We start from the raw sequence: 16,521 nt of genomic DNA, 5'->3' as shown, positions 1-16,521 counted from the left end.
AATTATTAATTTACATAGTATCAGTCGTTTCTTACTTAAAAGAGGCCGGCGCTGTCGTAAGACTGTGTGTTCCTAAATGTTTTAATTTCCAATTTTATTTATTCCCAGCACCGTATTACACCCGAACGACGGCAGTCTCGCTGGCAGTAGTGTGAATAGTGTATGCAGCAGTGGGATGAGCAGTCTCGCGAGTAGCGTTTTGGGTAGTGCTTGGAGTTCGCGGCTGACATCGCGTAGAACATCCGCGGCCGTGTCGCCCGTGCTATCGCGGCGGGACTCCTTCTGCACCCCCTCTGCTCCGCCCTCGCGGCCCCACTTCTCCCCAACCGCGACGCCCGCGAACAGCCCCCTCCTGGGATCGCCAGACGCCTCGCCGCCTCCAACTCCGCGTCCCAACGATGTCCCCCCATCGTTACACGCGTTGATCGCGAGCGGGACTTCCATCCTCCGCCGCAGATACCTTACGTCGCCCTCGTCGGATGGGTCCCCCGCTCCCCTCGCTCTTCAAACTGCGGGCTCGCTTTACTCAGGCCTGGTTCATAGGAGTCCGATGGAGCAGCTCACGTGTTTGAAGCGCACGCTTAGATCACCCGCTGCCCCGCCTGTCGAGCGTGTGGACGCCCCTTTTGGAGTTCCGGCGCAACCGGGGCAGGGAGCTTTAGACACGGGGACGATAGGCAGACGGGCGAGAGGCCAACGGGCGCCTAGACCGCGAGGGGACCTAGGCACGGTTGGAGTCGGCCCTAGTACAACAAACAGCACTCCTCTTAGTTCTTCCCCATTAGGCACGCTAAGCACCTTCCTCTTCGGTAGGAAGGGTGGCCTACTATGAGAGTGTCACGTTATTATGGAGCTTTATAATTTTCAAGATGGCAGTTTTACAAGAAGTATTCACGTTACATTTATAATAAAGAGTTTTTTAACAGCGTAGTAAGATACAGATTATACTTATACGGTGCTGTCATCTAATATCAGGAAATGTAACGCTCGGCCGCTTCATAAATGATGATTTAATAGAGCCGCACATAATTATCAGCCTTTAGCGGAGTTAGACTAAAATCCAAATAGGCTAGCTGACACTTTTGAAACAGGCTGAAAATTTATTCATAAAAAAAGAATCAATACGAAATTAGATGTAGTCTGTGGTCATATATTTTCAAATTCCGAATCTACATTTGCTTCATGATTAAACGTCAACTAACCTATTTAATGATTATTCTTGATTGTATGAGTCCGAACTCCGCTTATTATTTTGTTACTCTTGTGATTTAGGTGTAGGTGTAGGCTTAGTTGTTTTATATCAGGTACCTAATTGTTAGATCTATGAATGTCGATTGTAATTGTTTTTTTTTTATCTTTTTGATTTACTATGTGATTTTATTGTATTTTTGACTTTTGGTTTTTTGCATTTATGACATCTGTCAGTCATTTTTTCAGTCAATTTCCAAATTTTCTCTTGCAACATTCCTATCGATAATTTACATCAAACGTGATTTGAGGGAAAATTTGTGATAAATTATTGACAAATTGATAAAAAAACAAAACTGTCTTCACATTTCCCTTTAATGAGTGAATATAATAATTTTTATTAATAATATCATATTATTAATCATAAATATTTATATTTTTAATTATAATCTACTGTACTTATTCAACAGTCATTGGATATGTGTGGACAGTAGAGGAAATCAGTTAATTTAATTTTGAAGGTTGTTTTATTTTTAGTATTTTTTTAGTTTTCAAATAGCATTGATACACTAAAGTATTACTGGCAATGTAAATAATTTCTGTAGCAGAGTACAAATTATGTTATTATCTATGAATCGGTAATGTCGGTTGTCAAAAAACTCTTGACAGTTGACATTTTAAGAAATAAAGTTTTTTATTATTCATAATTATTTCCCTTATATAAAAACAAAAGCTTTTATTATTAAATTCAGTGGCAGCTCAATTGCTGCGAGTTTTTTGACATTTTTTTCCAAAAATAGTTTTGTTTGGCGTGTTTGTTTGTCAACTCAGGGTCTAATTGTAAGTATGGTGCATGCCATAGGTTAAGTAGAGGTGAATTAATCAAAACGCATCACGAAATGACATGTTAACACAATCGTCTCTAGTATTTAATTAGCTTTATTATTTATTTAATAATGAGGACTTGAAGTACTTATATCATTATCACTGACTTTAAATCTAAATTTTACTTTCTTTGTAACTCACCGTCTTGCTCAATATCTAAGGTAATGAAAGAGGCCAATATTTATCAAAAAATCCCGTGTTTATATAGTAAGGATTGAGCTGTTTGTCACCACGATTAATGTTTGTCTCTTTCTTACATGATGAGTAGGGAATGAGACAAATGACATTTGTCGGTTCATGCGCAGTTCTTATTGTCGTGAAATTGAAAAGTAATCTTCTCCTCATTGGTGCTAAGTAGGAGTAGCCAGTGATAATGCGTCGTTAATCAGACGTTTAGAATAATTTTTTATCCTCGTAGAAGACTTAATAGGTTAGAATTTCGTTTTTCTCATCTTTATTCAGAGCATTTAGCGGAATTTGTGAAAGGCTGTGAGACGAATTGTTCATTGGCATTTGTATTTCGATCTTCGAAAGTGTAAGGCACAAAGTGTACAGTAACTTGTTGAGATTTGACGATTACAATAATATCTATGATTGTATTATAATAGAAATATAAATTATTCCAACATAAGTTTTGTTTTACTTATCGCTAGATAGCGCTTTTATAAACTTTTTTTAAAATATTTAAATTGAATAGCAATTTCGGTGTTCGAATTTTTTGTGAGGTCAAAAACTACCCTGGAGGTCGCGGCAGTGCTAAATTACCTTTTTTTAATGTCGACACCTCAATATGAAAAAATAATTATCTTGTAGCTAATAAATGGAGAAATAATAAAAACTTTATTCATGACAGAAATACTTACTAGTGTTGTGGGATATCAATTATTCCGTGGTACATGGTGCAAATTAAAAAATTTTTTTTAAGAAAAAGTTATTTTTGGGTTTACAATAAATCAAACACAAGTCTTATAACGTTACGTTAATTAATATGTCAATAATTATATTTGTTCACATAACTGCCACGCATGTGCCGTTTCCGCACAGACTATCGTTGTAGTGTTTCTTACCATATTCTGTGGGCTAGTGGTTGCCATGGCAACGCGTACAAACTAGAAGTCTAGTACAAAGTAGAATTAATGTGAGATCATAAAGGGTTATTAAATTATTGTGTCGTCGTTAATTAAGAACTAAAAATGACGGATCAAATGAAGTTTATTGTTAAAGAAATCAATCAAACCCTGGGACGGAACTACGATTTAATTAAATTCGACGCTCTTGGTGAGAAGCAATTGTTACAGCTCCTGGTAGACTTACTGGTATTTTTCAAAGCTGGTGAAAAGGTAATCTTATAAAATCCTGATTTACAATAATAATAGTAACTATTATAAGTGTGTTTGTAATAACCGAATCATTTTTCGTATGACGTAAAAAAAATTTAGTATTCAATAACCACAAATAAAAAACAATGACCCTTATTCATAATCAATCAATCATACCGAGTAATTTGTCTCTTTCTGACATATTGAGTTTACGCTGATGAAAAGAGACAATAATGTTTGAGTTGCCTTGTTAGTTTGATTACCGTTTAATATGCACCCGTATAAACCATTTATTTAATGGAATATAAGACATATAAGACATGAATACTGAAGTATTTTCGAACCGTTTTGATTTAGGGTACTTCAAGAAAAGAGCGTACGAATTCCTAAAAGGCTGGCAACGCTCTCGCGAGCCCTCTGGCGTTGGGTGTGGACTTGATATCACTTAATATCAGGTGAGCCCGCTGCCCGTTTGCACCCTGTTGTATAAAAAAATACTCAGGCTCCTCCAAGAAAAGAGCCTATCAATTCTTAAAAGGCCGGAAACGCACTCGGTAGCCCTCTGGCATTTAGAGTGTCCATGGGAGGCGGTCTCGTTTAATATCAGATGAGCTTCTTGCAATTTGCCCCCTGTATTGTAAAAAAAAAAATAAGTCTGATCTTCTTTTAGTTGGATATATGCGAAGATGAAACTGAACACGTGTCTATACGTTTGCTCGAAATGTTAGGAAACGTAAAACTACGACCTCCATCGGGAGTAGATCCTGCCACATTTAGAACTCAACTTCTTGCCGGTGACGCCAGGACTGTACATCATGTTCTTTATTGGCTTCTGTCGAATCAGGAGCAAGTTATAAACACGGCATATCTCGCAAGGTGAACATTTCATAAAAACGTATTTGCTATGAGTTTTTCAATTACCAAAGCCATGTTCCTGACAAACGTCTTATGACTCACTACCGTTTGCATGATAATTGTTTTTACTAAGTAGTAATAATAAAGGCCTTTTATTTAAATTAATTTATATTTCTATCATATTTCAGTAATTTCTAAGCATCTGTGTGCCCTTTTTTGGCCAAAGCCTCCTCCAGATCCCGCTATTTCTGTCTACACTGTGCCACTCTCTGCCATCGGCTGTTTCCTTAATCTAGTCCATCCACCTTCTAAATTGTCTTCCTCTAATAAGAAACTATTATAAATATTATTCCAAAGAGAATTGAATTGAAATGAATAATTCATGCAAGCGTTGGTGTTACTAACTTACGCATTAATTATAATCTTAAAAAACATGTCGCAGTTACAGAATATAATTATAAATGGCTGCTTATTGTTCTATTATTTACATGACAAAGCCCATCGTTCACAATACATGAAAACTCACGAGGCGCGTTCGCATCAGCGTATTCTCTTACGTGATTATTCTTGGATTATTTTCGCCCGTCATTTATACTAATTACGGAGTTGTAATAACACATGAAACGTGTAGAAACTTTGTTCCTGTTATTCGTTGGAGTATTTCCTTTGTTAATATTTTATTAATGCGGAAGAATTGCCGCATTGTCGCAATTAGCTTTAATGCGACATTTCGGAAAAGTTCAATTTTGTCATATTGATGTGAGGTCTTGAGACGACTCCTTGATGCGTGAGGCACATTAGTATCTCCTATAGATTACTACTTACCGACTCGTCTATAATCTAGAGCAGTGTTTTCCTACCTTATTTGTGCCTTTCCCAAGCTCTTAAGCGAACTATTTAACATTGTTCGCTTAAAAAACTTGGGATGAAATCGCTAGAAAATTGCGAAAGAAACACAGTAAGTAAATTTTCTAAACATATCATGACAAACGTCGAGTCAATTTTTTTATTGTTGTTGGGGAACACCTAATCATATAGGAGGTTAAACCATAGACTACTGAAAGGTTTTAGACGAATAATGATAGGTCTGGGTCCTTGAAACATTCTGCAATTTCATTACTATTTACATAATTCTACGTTTCGTATACATATTTCCAGGTATTTAAAAATACCCGAAATACCCCCGGATGTCGCTCGGAACAACACCATTCAGGATCTTTTAGATGTGTATAATAGTCTTATTGACGAATTTAAGGACGTACACAAAAGGACTCGGCTCCTACAAAAGGAGAAAGCTACAGAAATTATTAACGATATTAAAGAAATGGCAGTAGAGCGAGATATAGGTAATTTATACATCGCAATATATAATATATCTTATATTAATAATCAATTAGTATTACTGTCATAAAATGCTTTTTGTTAAGACTAATAGTCTTAATAATTTATTTATTTAATTTCATAAAATACAACAGATAACACAAGATATTACAACACAGGCACAATTCTATCTATATTTATATGGACCACCAACCACCACGAGAACCACCTTATACTAGAGTTATACTTTTTCTGGGTATGCTTGGTCCTCTGTGCTTTGTTAGATTTTTGTAGTAAATTGCTAAAGAAGTGTACGCCTACTGGTAATTTTGAATCAAGATGATGTTTGAATTCTGGTGTACCCCTAAAGATTTTTTTCTATAAGCGGAATTAACCTTTGCCTTTATTGCAAATACGTGAAAGTCGTGTGAAAATGAAGACTAGTCACCTTTTGCTTTTAAAGAAAAATGTTTATTTAAATGTGAATACGCTGTCACTGGATAAAAAAAATAGATTCCTATTTCGTTTTATGTTCATTTGTTAAGTTCATACTTACAGACGACATCGTCTGTATATCAAAAACTTATTGGGTTTGACACACGTGAGGTACTTATTGCTAAGTCTCAAATACAAATCTTTAGGAAAGAATTTATTCCTTCTGTTTCATTTACTTTTTAAAATATATTTCTTTAATTTTACGTTTCACAATCCATTGACGTTTCTAGTATTTATTGTTCGTCGTCAACAGATCCGCAGGTCAGTGTTCTGAATTAAGATTGGCTACGATTGGAAATCAATTCTAAAATAACACTGTGATTTCACCCCTACTGAATTTTTCAACACACTTTAGCAAGGATATATGAATCTAGATTTATTTTCAACCAAAAAAAATATTCACTTGAAGGCACAGTGCACTAAATCTGTTAACACTGACTCTCGTCGAGTCCATTTTCGAATTAATAATAAAAATCAATGGCGCTACATCGTTTTTAGGTCTGGGCCTCAGATTTCTGTATCTATTTCATGATCATTTGTTAATCCAATAGGCAAGTAGGTGTTCAGCCTTCTGTGCCTGACACACGCCGTCGACTTTTTGGGTCTAAGGCAAGCCGGTTTCCTCACGATGTTTTCCTTCACCGTTCGAGCTATGTTAAATGCGCGCATCGAAAGAAAATCCATTGGTGCACAGCCGGGGTTCGAACTTACGACCTCAGGGGTGAGAGTCTGAAGCCACTAGGGCAACACTGCTCAATTGCCCATTTCGTATTGCCCCCCCTAATAATAATGTGGCCCCTGAAATAAAAATCATATTGTTAATGCTTAAAATCGACTTGAAATTTTAATGTTGAATTGTATATCAGAAATTTCATGCTAATAGATACTCCCACAGGCAATAAATAATTAATTAAAATTAAAAACAATAAGGTTCAAGCTTCTAGACATTTGTGACACTTCATCTATATAAGTATTCGTAATGCAAAATGTGACGGTGTTATAATCCCTCTGAGTCCATATTATACATTTGATATTAACAAAAGAAATCATAGATATACCTGTCAGCCTTAGTCTCTACGCTCGTTCGCCGTCTCGGATCCACGTTATTGCATCATAATGTCAAACCAAATAAATCGCATTTTACTCCTGTGTTTACGGAATACGTAATATGATTTCTCTGGAGTCTCTCATTAGTCAGGCCTCAATCTAACTCTATTTGCGTGTCTAAAGGTTACAACAAATATAATTTACCTTTACCTCATGATTAGATTGTTCTCTCGGGTATTGGCTATAAATCCGTATTACTTTAAGATAAAAATTCTGGATATATATTGTAGTGGCTGTATAGAAAGATAAACAAGTATTTATAATATTTATAAAAAAAAAAAATATACGCTTTCTATAAAAATATGATATGACAATATTTATACTATACAATAAATATCATTCTTTCAGTGATAAAGAAATTGGAGAATGTTCAAGTTCACCTTGCCGACGTGAAAAATAAAGACGACCTTCTACATGAGAGTAAACTTTTACGAGTGCAACAAGAACGGGCCAAGGAATTGAAGGCACAAGTACGCACGCCTTTTAAAAGCTCACACGCCGTTAAAGTTTCAAGTACAAAGCTATGAAGTCGTTTTAATAACTTTATTTAAATTGCGATTTTCATACTAGAACAGAAAAGAATTTATTTCATATGTCCTCAAAGGATACGTAATTTCATTAGATTTTGCATATAGCGTGTAAACCATGAAATTTATAGTTTATACAATGACAAATTTAGAAGGATATATACGTGAATCAGTATGATGTATCCCGTCTTTTAGCATGACTAAGAAGTAACCAAGGGTATACCCTAATTCCCCATTCATTAGGGAAATAATAATATTTTTTTATTATTATTCCTTACTTACTGTTCATAGAAAGGCTTTGAATTAGAAAGGAAACATGAATGTTGCTCTAAAAATTGGATAACAACTACATTTATCTGCCTACTGGGATCTATGGGTACTAAAAAAGTAACTCCCGTGGAGCAGCAATTACTTTAACCGGATACGATTTACTAAATGTAATTGGCTATAACTGGGACTTCTAAATGTGTTATAGATTTAGAATCAGGAGATAAAAGGAGTATGTTAAAAGACAGGTAGACGGTTCGTTTCGTTGATTACTTCAGCATCGATAGTCTAATACGCGTTAATAGGCGAAGACATTACGATTGTCCAATCACAAACGCACGATTTCTTGTCGTTTTAAATCATCACCATATGTTTATTGATCTTAATGGGACGTTAAAATAGTCTTAGTTTAATTTTAATTTATATTTACTCTTAAATGTATGGACAGTATGAGACCCAACAAACGCAACTTAAAACGGCGAGTGATCAACTCAAACGATATTTGAACGTTATACATGGGCAAAGCGCTATTCCTAAAACAGCTACGGATGTGATTAAACATCTTCAAGAAGAAATACAGGTAACTTGTGTTGAAGTTGTGTTGTAAGTTATCGTTTAAGTAAATTTTAAATTGTTGATCTAATAAATTCTCTGCCGTCTCTTTATGATTACATTGCTACGAAACGAGAGAGATAAGTAGAAACTGTTTAATAGTAAATGTGTGTAAGATTTACTTTTTACAAATTTTTTTTACGACCATAGTAACAAGAATGCCCAAATTAATAATTGTGATAATTAAGCGGTAATTTATTTAAGCTGTTCATTTAATTTTACTGTTTTAAATGTTTATAAGATTGAAAGAAAACACTTTTTTACCGGATTAAAGCTATGTATTATTATAAACTTATAATTATTTTGTATAATTTTAGTCGATATCAACTCCAGCCAAATTAATACAGTTAATACAACTTTCTCTACAGCTGTGATACTTTTTCACATTCAACGTCTTTTGTTTTCAGTCACCGTGATCAGGTACACTGTAAAGCACGAAACGTCGGAAAAACTTAAAATTATTATAAGTTTATAATAATACATAGCTTCAATCCGGTAAAAAAGTGTTTTCTTTTAATGTGTAACATAGCTTAAGTTAGCTAGCTTTGTTAACATAGCTTATGTTAACAAAAGACAATGTTTATAAGAAATTGAAACTTCCTTAGCAAAATATTTTTTTTTAATAGTGAGATTATGTTATATTTACATTTAAGATTATGTTTCTACACGGTTTTTGTACTTCTCTGTGCTATTCTGAGGTGAAGGAGCTCGAGTTGTCTGGAAAAGTTCGCTTATCAGATAGAGACCCCCGTTTCACTCCAATATCAGACTTATCGTGTTTCAATGTTTTACGTAATACAAATAAGTATTACGTACAAATCTCGTAATTATAGTACTATTTTTAATAATTATTAGCAATAACTCAATTCCTCTTTTATTTAAGCTAAATAATTACTTGGTTAAAGAAAAATTACCCCATGAATGTAACAATTTACAAAAAGAGCTGAACATTATGCAAACAGTTGCCATGGAACAACATCCGACTCGTAACGATTTGAACGGAATTCAAGAAAAGGTAAGGTTTACGAACATCTTAATGTTCTGTTTCATTCGGGAGTTGTGGGTTTATGCCTACTAGATACTAATATATGCAGGGTAAAGGATAGTATTAATCCTCATCAAAACAATTATCAGTGTTGACCTAGTGGTTTCAGCGTGCGACCGCAATAATTCGATACCCAGCTGTAAACCAATGAATGTCTATTTGCGCATTTAACACTCGTTCGTGAAGGAAAACACCGTGAGAAAACGGGTAAGGTTTACACCCATAAGTTGATGGCTTGTGTCAGGCATAACTACTTGCCTATTAGAAAAAAACAAATACAGAAATCTTTGGCCCAGACCTAAAAATGCTCGTCACTCGTTTTTTCTTATAATCAAAAATTTAATTAGTCCAATTAAACCATTTTAACACTTCAGTCTCTTTTAATAGAGTTAACGTAATTCGATTTTTTACAGATTAGAAAATGTTTATTTTTATGTTAGGAGGCAAACGGGCAGGAGGCTCATCTGATGTTAAGTGATACCGTCGTCCATGGACACTTACATTGCCAGAAGGCTCGCAAGTGCGTTCCCAGCCTTTCAAGAATTGGTACGCTCTTTTTTTGAAGGACCCTAAGTCGAATTGGTTCGGAAATACTTCAGTGGGCAGCTGGTTACACATAGTGGTGGTGCTCGGAAACGAGAATACGAGCATTATCTAATATAAGCGTAATAGTGGGATTGTATTTATAATTCTCTACAGATTTCTAATGTAAACGCCGAAATAGAACAGTTAGTACAGCAAAAGCTTGCTACATCGGGGTCACAGGAAGACAAGCTAGCACCATTTCGACAGCAAGCGTCAGTGATAAAACGGAACAAGGAGGCAAGCGCGGCTCATGTGCACGAATTAAACGCTACATTGAAGGAACACGAAGCTACACTTGCAGACGTACAATCACAAGTAAGATATTACACAGCTGCCACGAAAACCAACAAAGAACTAGCATGTATTTCATATTTCCTACGCTGGTATCAATGTTTGCGTTTAGACTAATCGATACACCATAAAATTATATTTCTGTCGATTAGCGGTTTGATAAATAAATTTACGCATTTTATGAAATGATTGGATTAGCTGAACATATCGTGGATACTTTAGCGCGAGTTATGTTTTATGGATTCTTTTGAAGAGTGTTAGTAGTAAGTGATAATGCTGGCGCGGAAGTTTGCATGTAGCTCACCAGAAGTCAAAGTTACTTGTTTTACCTAGAAGGCTTTGATACGCTCCAAGTATAACAACACGTTCAGGTTGCTATTTGGCTTAGGCCCTTAAGACCAACAGCGAGATCCCTTTCCAAAAAATATTTGGTTTGCCGAGGTTCTGCAATGCGTCAGATATGATTGGACCCGGACTTGCAGTTATAATAACGTCCTTCGTAACATAACATAGCACCAATGGTATGATAAATGTGTTTATCGGAAAGAACACGCATATCTTAAAAAGTTGATGTGCTTTCTACTATTGGAGGTTTTTGTTGTGTAACATACTAATACAACAACGAAGTTGTTATCAACTTCAATTAAAACTACGTACATTGCAGTCATACTTTTTTTTTGCTTTGGTTTCGAAAACTCCGTAAATTTAGTGTAATTGACACAGATCCCTCTAGAGGAATCTCGAAATATTAATATTAATCAAACAATACTCCAATTAACGTTGTTATGTATATTACAGCAATTCTATACAAAACAATATTTACATAATAAAAAGTTTTACGTATTAAAATTGATTGCTTATTGGTATATCATTTAGAATCAGTCGTTAAACACTTCATAATGCGATTTATATATATTTTATGTATAACATTTTATGAATGCGAATCTTTAGAGTAATAAAGGCAACTGGGATCTGTTATAACCTTCGATAAGTGTCGTCAGTGCCAACCCTCCAATTTTAAGTGGGCCTGTGTCCTATTTGGCTCGGATGGGGTGAGATTTTTCCCCGTTCGAATATTTTATATTTGTGTTTCAACACGATTTTATCGTTGTAAATTTCGATGATTTAATCTCAATTTTAACTGTTATAGGTAGTCATTAAAATCTATATAAAGATTTACTAACTACACACGATATTTAAGTGAAAAGATATTGTACTATATTTATTAACACACATTGTTTTCTTACGATATTCTTTCATTAAGGACAAACATCAATCAATTATTGATGACAAACGATGCGTATGCCGAGAAATCGATCAGATATTTTTCTCATTTCGTGTAATCGCTCATTTTGCGAAAGCCCGGGGGATAATGCCTTAAGAGCGCCATTCGGATGTTGTTTAAGTGGCTCTATGAATTGCTTTCATTTAATCCACAATCAGATTACGAATTTTAATTAAAAACGCTCCGATAAAGAACTTTTTTCTATAGGTAAAACAGCTCCTTGGAGATATGGTGCTGAGGGGAGAAGAATTGAAAAAATATGTAAATTCACTACGAACCAAAAGTACTGTGTATAAACGACAAAGGGCCAATCTGTCAACATTTAAGGTATTAAGTTATAAGAATATTCTCGATGGACTTTATTTTATTACGTTGTTTACTTAGGTCCTTCCTTTAAGGTTGAAGCCGGAATTTTGACTAGGACTTTGCAAATAATTTGCACAGCGGACCCAACCGTAGAAATGGCCCTGCTGAATTATAAAAAAATGAAAATAGACGAGGAGGAAGATATAGAGAAAGATGCGAAATCTGAATTAACGAAAAAGTCATTTCATGATTTGTCTCAGGTAATATAAATATTAGTAATAATACCATAAACTAGAGTCTAGAAATCAGTAAAGTTATTTGTTTATGATTATAAATTAGTCGCGCTTCAACGTTTTTAGGTCTGGGCCTTAGATTTCCGTTTCATGAACATTTATCAATGTAAAAGTAGGTAATTAGCTTCTTATGCCTGCCATACGCCGTCGACTATTTTGAGTCTGCGGCAAGCCGGTTTCATCACGATTTTTTCCTTCAGCGTTCGAGCGAATGTTAAATGCACACATAGAAACATAGTCCATTGGTGAACACGCGGTGATTGAACTCACTCACGATAAGAGTTGCACGCTAAAGCTACTAGGCCAACACTGCTCTCTCTCAATCTTTGCCCTACAACGTAAAATATTATACCCCTGAGAGAATTGTAGGAAGATTTTATATTTAGTTTATACTTCGTATTCTAGCATGACTTTTTCCTTAAAAATATTCGAATTATATCTATATCACTATTAATAATCACACGCTGTAGTCGGAATGAAGCTTGTAATTTTTATTTTAGCTTGTAGCGCAGACAGCCCAAAAGCTTTCTGAAGTACGTCAAGAGCTGCAACCTTTAGCTGACAAAATTAAACCAATAAAACACGATTTTCAAACTGTACAACAACAATACGAACAGAAGAAAAGGGTGTATGAAGCCACATCGATAAATATATCGTCGCAAATGGAACCCCTAAAGAATCAACTGAAGGCACTAACGGACGAGTTACAGATTAAAGAGGGTGAATGGAAAAATTTACGCCAAAAGATTATGAAAGCGGAAAGTTTGCAGGAAGTTGTGATGTTTGAAATGAAAAACTCAATGCAATCACCACGCCAACCGTCCAAGATGGAATCTATGAAGAGGAAAATTACTGACTTGGAGGATATTGTCCGAAATTTGGAAGATGTAAGATTTTTTGGATATAATCATTATCGAGCTAACGCTACATCGTATTTCGAGCCCTGTATTAATTAGCAGTATTGCTGTGATATTACTATAATTTTAAGACATAATTATATTGACACTAATTTATTACTAATGTTGCTTAACAATTGGAATTTTGTTGTTAACTACAAGCAAAAAGACAAATTTAATATTTTTCAATAATTAATTTTATGTTCAGCTAATTTTCAATTGGTTTTCTTCTCTGTAACATAACTGAACCATAGAAGTCTTTTATTGAACTACATTAATTTATCTAAGATAATACACTTCAAATAGAAAATTATATTCAGGAGCAACGAGCAATAAGCTCGCGTCAAGGTGCAGTGGAAGAACAGACCCGTTTGTGGCAAAACACATTGGATCTTCTCCGCTGTAAATTGAAAACTCGAAGTGAACCAGCTCCACGTCAAGGCAGAATGCATATTACCCAACACTCACAAATGCTAACTCTCTCATAATAATCAATGTTTGACTTAATAATTAGTTATAGTTTAGAATTGTCAATAATAATACCGTTATTTTCTTTCACGTGGGGACCTATCTAGTAGCTCTTACTGCGAGCCTATTGACCTACAACTGAGATGCCTCGCTTATTCGTACCATGACATCAAAAAAACTAGACAGTTTATGTTTTCACGTGGCCTTAGCGATAATCAGTTTAATTTCGTTCGTTCAATTTGTATAAAATTTCGTACCACGACCGTTGGGCCTTGAAACTATGACAGAATAAGCGATTCTAAAAAAGTTACTTTTTGTTCAACTTTTTTGTATCGAACGTGTCCAAATAATACTTGGAACATATTAAATTCAATATTTTACTAAAACTTGTTAATAAATAATAAAAATATCGATGGCGATGAGGAACAAGACGGCAATTCTCTTCTACCGACTTAGTAGATGTCGAGTTTAGAATTTGCTATAGATCCACGACGTTGATTTTTTGAACATTTCAGTGTAACTACAAATAATATTTATTTAATTAATTAGACAGGTTAAACAAAATCATAATTCCCCAATACATAATATTTTATGTTAAATCAGCTCCCGCCCGCGTTTTTTTATTAATAAAACTCTATCGTGTCCAGGGACTTTTCTATCTCACAATTTCAATTTTTTTTGTCAAAAAAAAAACAAGATGTTAGTGTATTGATTCCAATACACTAATTTGCGAATGCCGTGTAACGCGTCGCGAAATACGCCCCGGACACATCGGTAATATTTTTATTAACAATATTCATGGGCGAGCCGGGGCGGAAATTCCCGCCCGCGTTGGTTTCGTGTATTTTACATTTGGTAAAATCTAAAATACTAATACATCACTCTTGCAACTTCTTCAACAATTATTCCGTGTATTAAAATATAGTATAATTTACACCTAAACTTTCATAAGGTGTTATAGGTAAATACTGCAAAAATAGCCGCCGCCTGGTTTTTCATTTTATAATAAATAAGAATGCTATATCACGAGTATTTATTATAATTAAACTTTTCCTCATTATGTTCATGAATTGTATTATTCTACTCTGCCTTTTGTTGTTTAAATAAACATAGGTATTTTTTAAACTTAATAATAGGTAAATAATAAGCCATTTGTAAAACGCCCTAAAGATAGAAAAAGATGTCTTCAAGCAGTGTTCAATTGGATATAAACATATATTTTATAGCGAGTTTGTCAGGATAAGCTGTAAAGAAAATATAATTATTTATATTATATGAATTAGTTAACGTATAAACAAATTTTCTATCATTTAAACGAATTGATTTTTATTATAGTTACTTATGATTTTCGAGTTATAAGTTGATTTGTAAAATCGTTTGCAAAGGGATAGGGATATCAGGAATTCAGGATATCAGAAATACAATTTTGTAATTTTAGAAAAAAAAATTGTTAACCATACTCACCGCATCATATTTATAAGTTACACAATTTGTAAAACTATATTTATAAAACTGAAATTTTGTAAACTGATATTGAAAGCTCCCATCAAAATTTGACGGTAACGTTTACGTTTTTACATTTTAAATATATCGAAAGAATAGTTTTATATTAAATAAATATATATATAAAGACATAATAGCTTATTGTGATTGATGGATTATTTAAAATCATATAATATCTTGCTCGGTGCAAATACGTTTCAGCTTATAGGAGGTACGAAAAAATGCTATTGACTTTAAGTACCTAAACTCAACTGCATCTATGCAACGGGTAGGCCCCTTGCCCATTGCAAACTAAATGTTGAAATCAGAATATTGCTATGCTGTTTCTATAAATTAAGATGTTTTGTCTTTGTGCCGTTTGATTAAAGTTTCTTCGTCAAGATTGGTTATTTTTTACACTGGCCAGTATTGTTTTGTGCGCGAAAAAGGTTTGTGAGATTAAAAATAAATTGTACGTCAATGAAAGTTTTAATTAAAATATTTTTATTTGATACTATAAATTTTCATAATAGAACATTTTATCTTTGAAGTGAAACCAAAAAATTCTAGTTCATTTGACATTTTTTCACCAATGTTCCTTATAATTTTTATATTGTATATAATAAAATCATCATCATCATTATTTATTTTCTCACAAAAACTTCGTACATAAGTAATAACTGTAGTTATTTATTATTATAAATAAATAATTGTCTTTCTTTTATTGAGAGAAATGCTTGTTTGTGTGAGATTGATGCCTGCTAAAGGTAAGAGTACCTGTGTTACAGGTCTTCAGGACTTTACGACATCGGATCGACAGGTCTTAAAAAGTAGAGAAAAATTTTAGAGACAATAAACAATTATTATTACAATAGGTACGGCAACGTTAACGAAAAATTATATATAATATATATAAGGAAACTACATGCACATACATGGGGTGTGTGTAAATGCGGAAACACATTAAAATGCAGCGGCGGCGAACAGGGCAATTGCCCGGGGCCTCGCGCACAACCCAAACAAATTAAAAAAATATCAATTTTTAAACTATATCTTTTAAATTTAAAACGTTTGAATTGGATTCTTAGTTACATAAACGTAAAACGTAAACGTTGTTAATTATTTTACTAATATTTACTTTCTATATTACGCTTTGCACTACTTTCTATACTAGACGAACTATTTTGCATCGGGGATCGTAGTATTTAAAGTGAGTTGGAAAAGTGTCTCATTTTGGGACCTACAACGTTACCAAGTAACCAGCGTAGCCAGAGCCAACCGCTCCGCATGCGGCG

At 34.2% G+C, this 16,521-nt stretch overlaps 2 protein-coding genes across 7 annotated transcripts in view; both read left to right on the top strand.

Moving 5' to 3' along the window:
• LOC123710663 (trafficking kinesin-binding protein milt) overlaps positions 1 to 2,704 on the top strand; it is a 43,718-nt gene extending 41,014 nt beyond the window's left edge. For all 6 annotated transcript variants that reach the window (XM_045662711.1, XM_045662707.1, XM_045662708.1 and 3 more), the window contains one exon: positions 109 to 2,704. In XM_045662711.1, the coding sequence (XP_045518667.1) occupies positions 109 to 832 (724 nt within the window). In that variant the 3' untranslated portion in view covers positions 833 to 2,704. The remainder of the gene's footprint in view (positions 1 to 108) is intronic.
• A 515-nt stretch (positions 2,705 to 3,219) lies between these two features.
• Positions 3,220 to 15,299, top strand: LOC123710942 (intraflagellar transport protein 81 homolog). The gene is made up of 11 exons (XM_045663283.1): positions 3,220 to 3,413; positions 4,063 to 4,268; positions 5,406 to 5,593; positions 7,518 to 7,639; positions 8,412 to 8,543; positions 9,459 to 9,590; positions 10,320 to 10,520; positions 11,989 to 12,108; positions 12,180 to 12,347; positions 12,881 to 13,267; positions 13,597 to 15,299. Exons 1-11 carry the CDS (start codon positions 3,267 to 3,269, stop codon positions 13,762 to 13,764), a joined length of 1,971 nt encoding a protein of 656 aa, XP_045519239.1. The 5' UTR covers positions 3,220 to 3,266; the 3' UTR covers positions 13,765 to 15,299.
• The last annotated feature ends 1,222 nt before the right edge of the window (positions 15,300 to 16,521 follow it).

This window comes from Pieris brassicae, chromosome 6, assembly GCF_905147105.1.
Source record: "Pieris brassicae chromosome 6, ilPieBrab1.1, whole genome shotgun sequence".
Lineage (NCBI taxonomy): Eukaryota > Metazoa > Arthropoda > Insecta > Lepidoptera > Pieridae > Pieris > Pieris brassicae.
This window is presented reverse-complemented; position numbering and strand designations above follow the sequence as displayed.

Excerpts from the sequence above, each read along its gene's own strand:
- LOC123710942 (XM_045663283.1), top strand. The coding sequence starts at position 3,267 with ATGACGGATCAAATGAAGTTTATTGTTAAAGAAATCAATCAAACCCTG. Across the intron at positions 3,414-4,062 it reads TTTTCAAAGCTGGTGAAAAG|TTGGATATATGCGAAGATGA; the intron begins GTAATCTTATAA and ends ATCTTCTTTTAG. Across the intron at positions 10,521-11,988 it reads TTGCAGACGTACAATCACAA|GTAAAACAGCTCCTTGGAGA; the intron begins GTAAGATATTAC and ends TTTTTTCTATAG.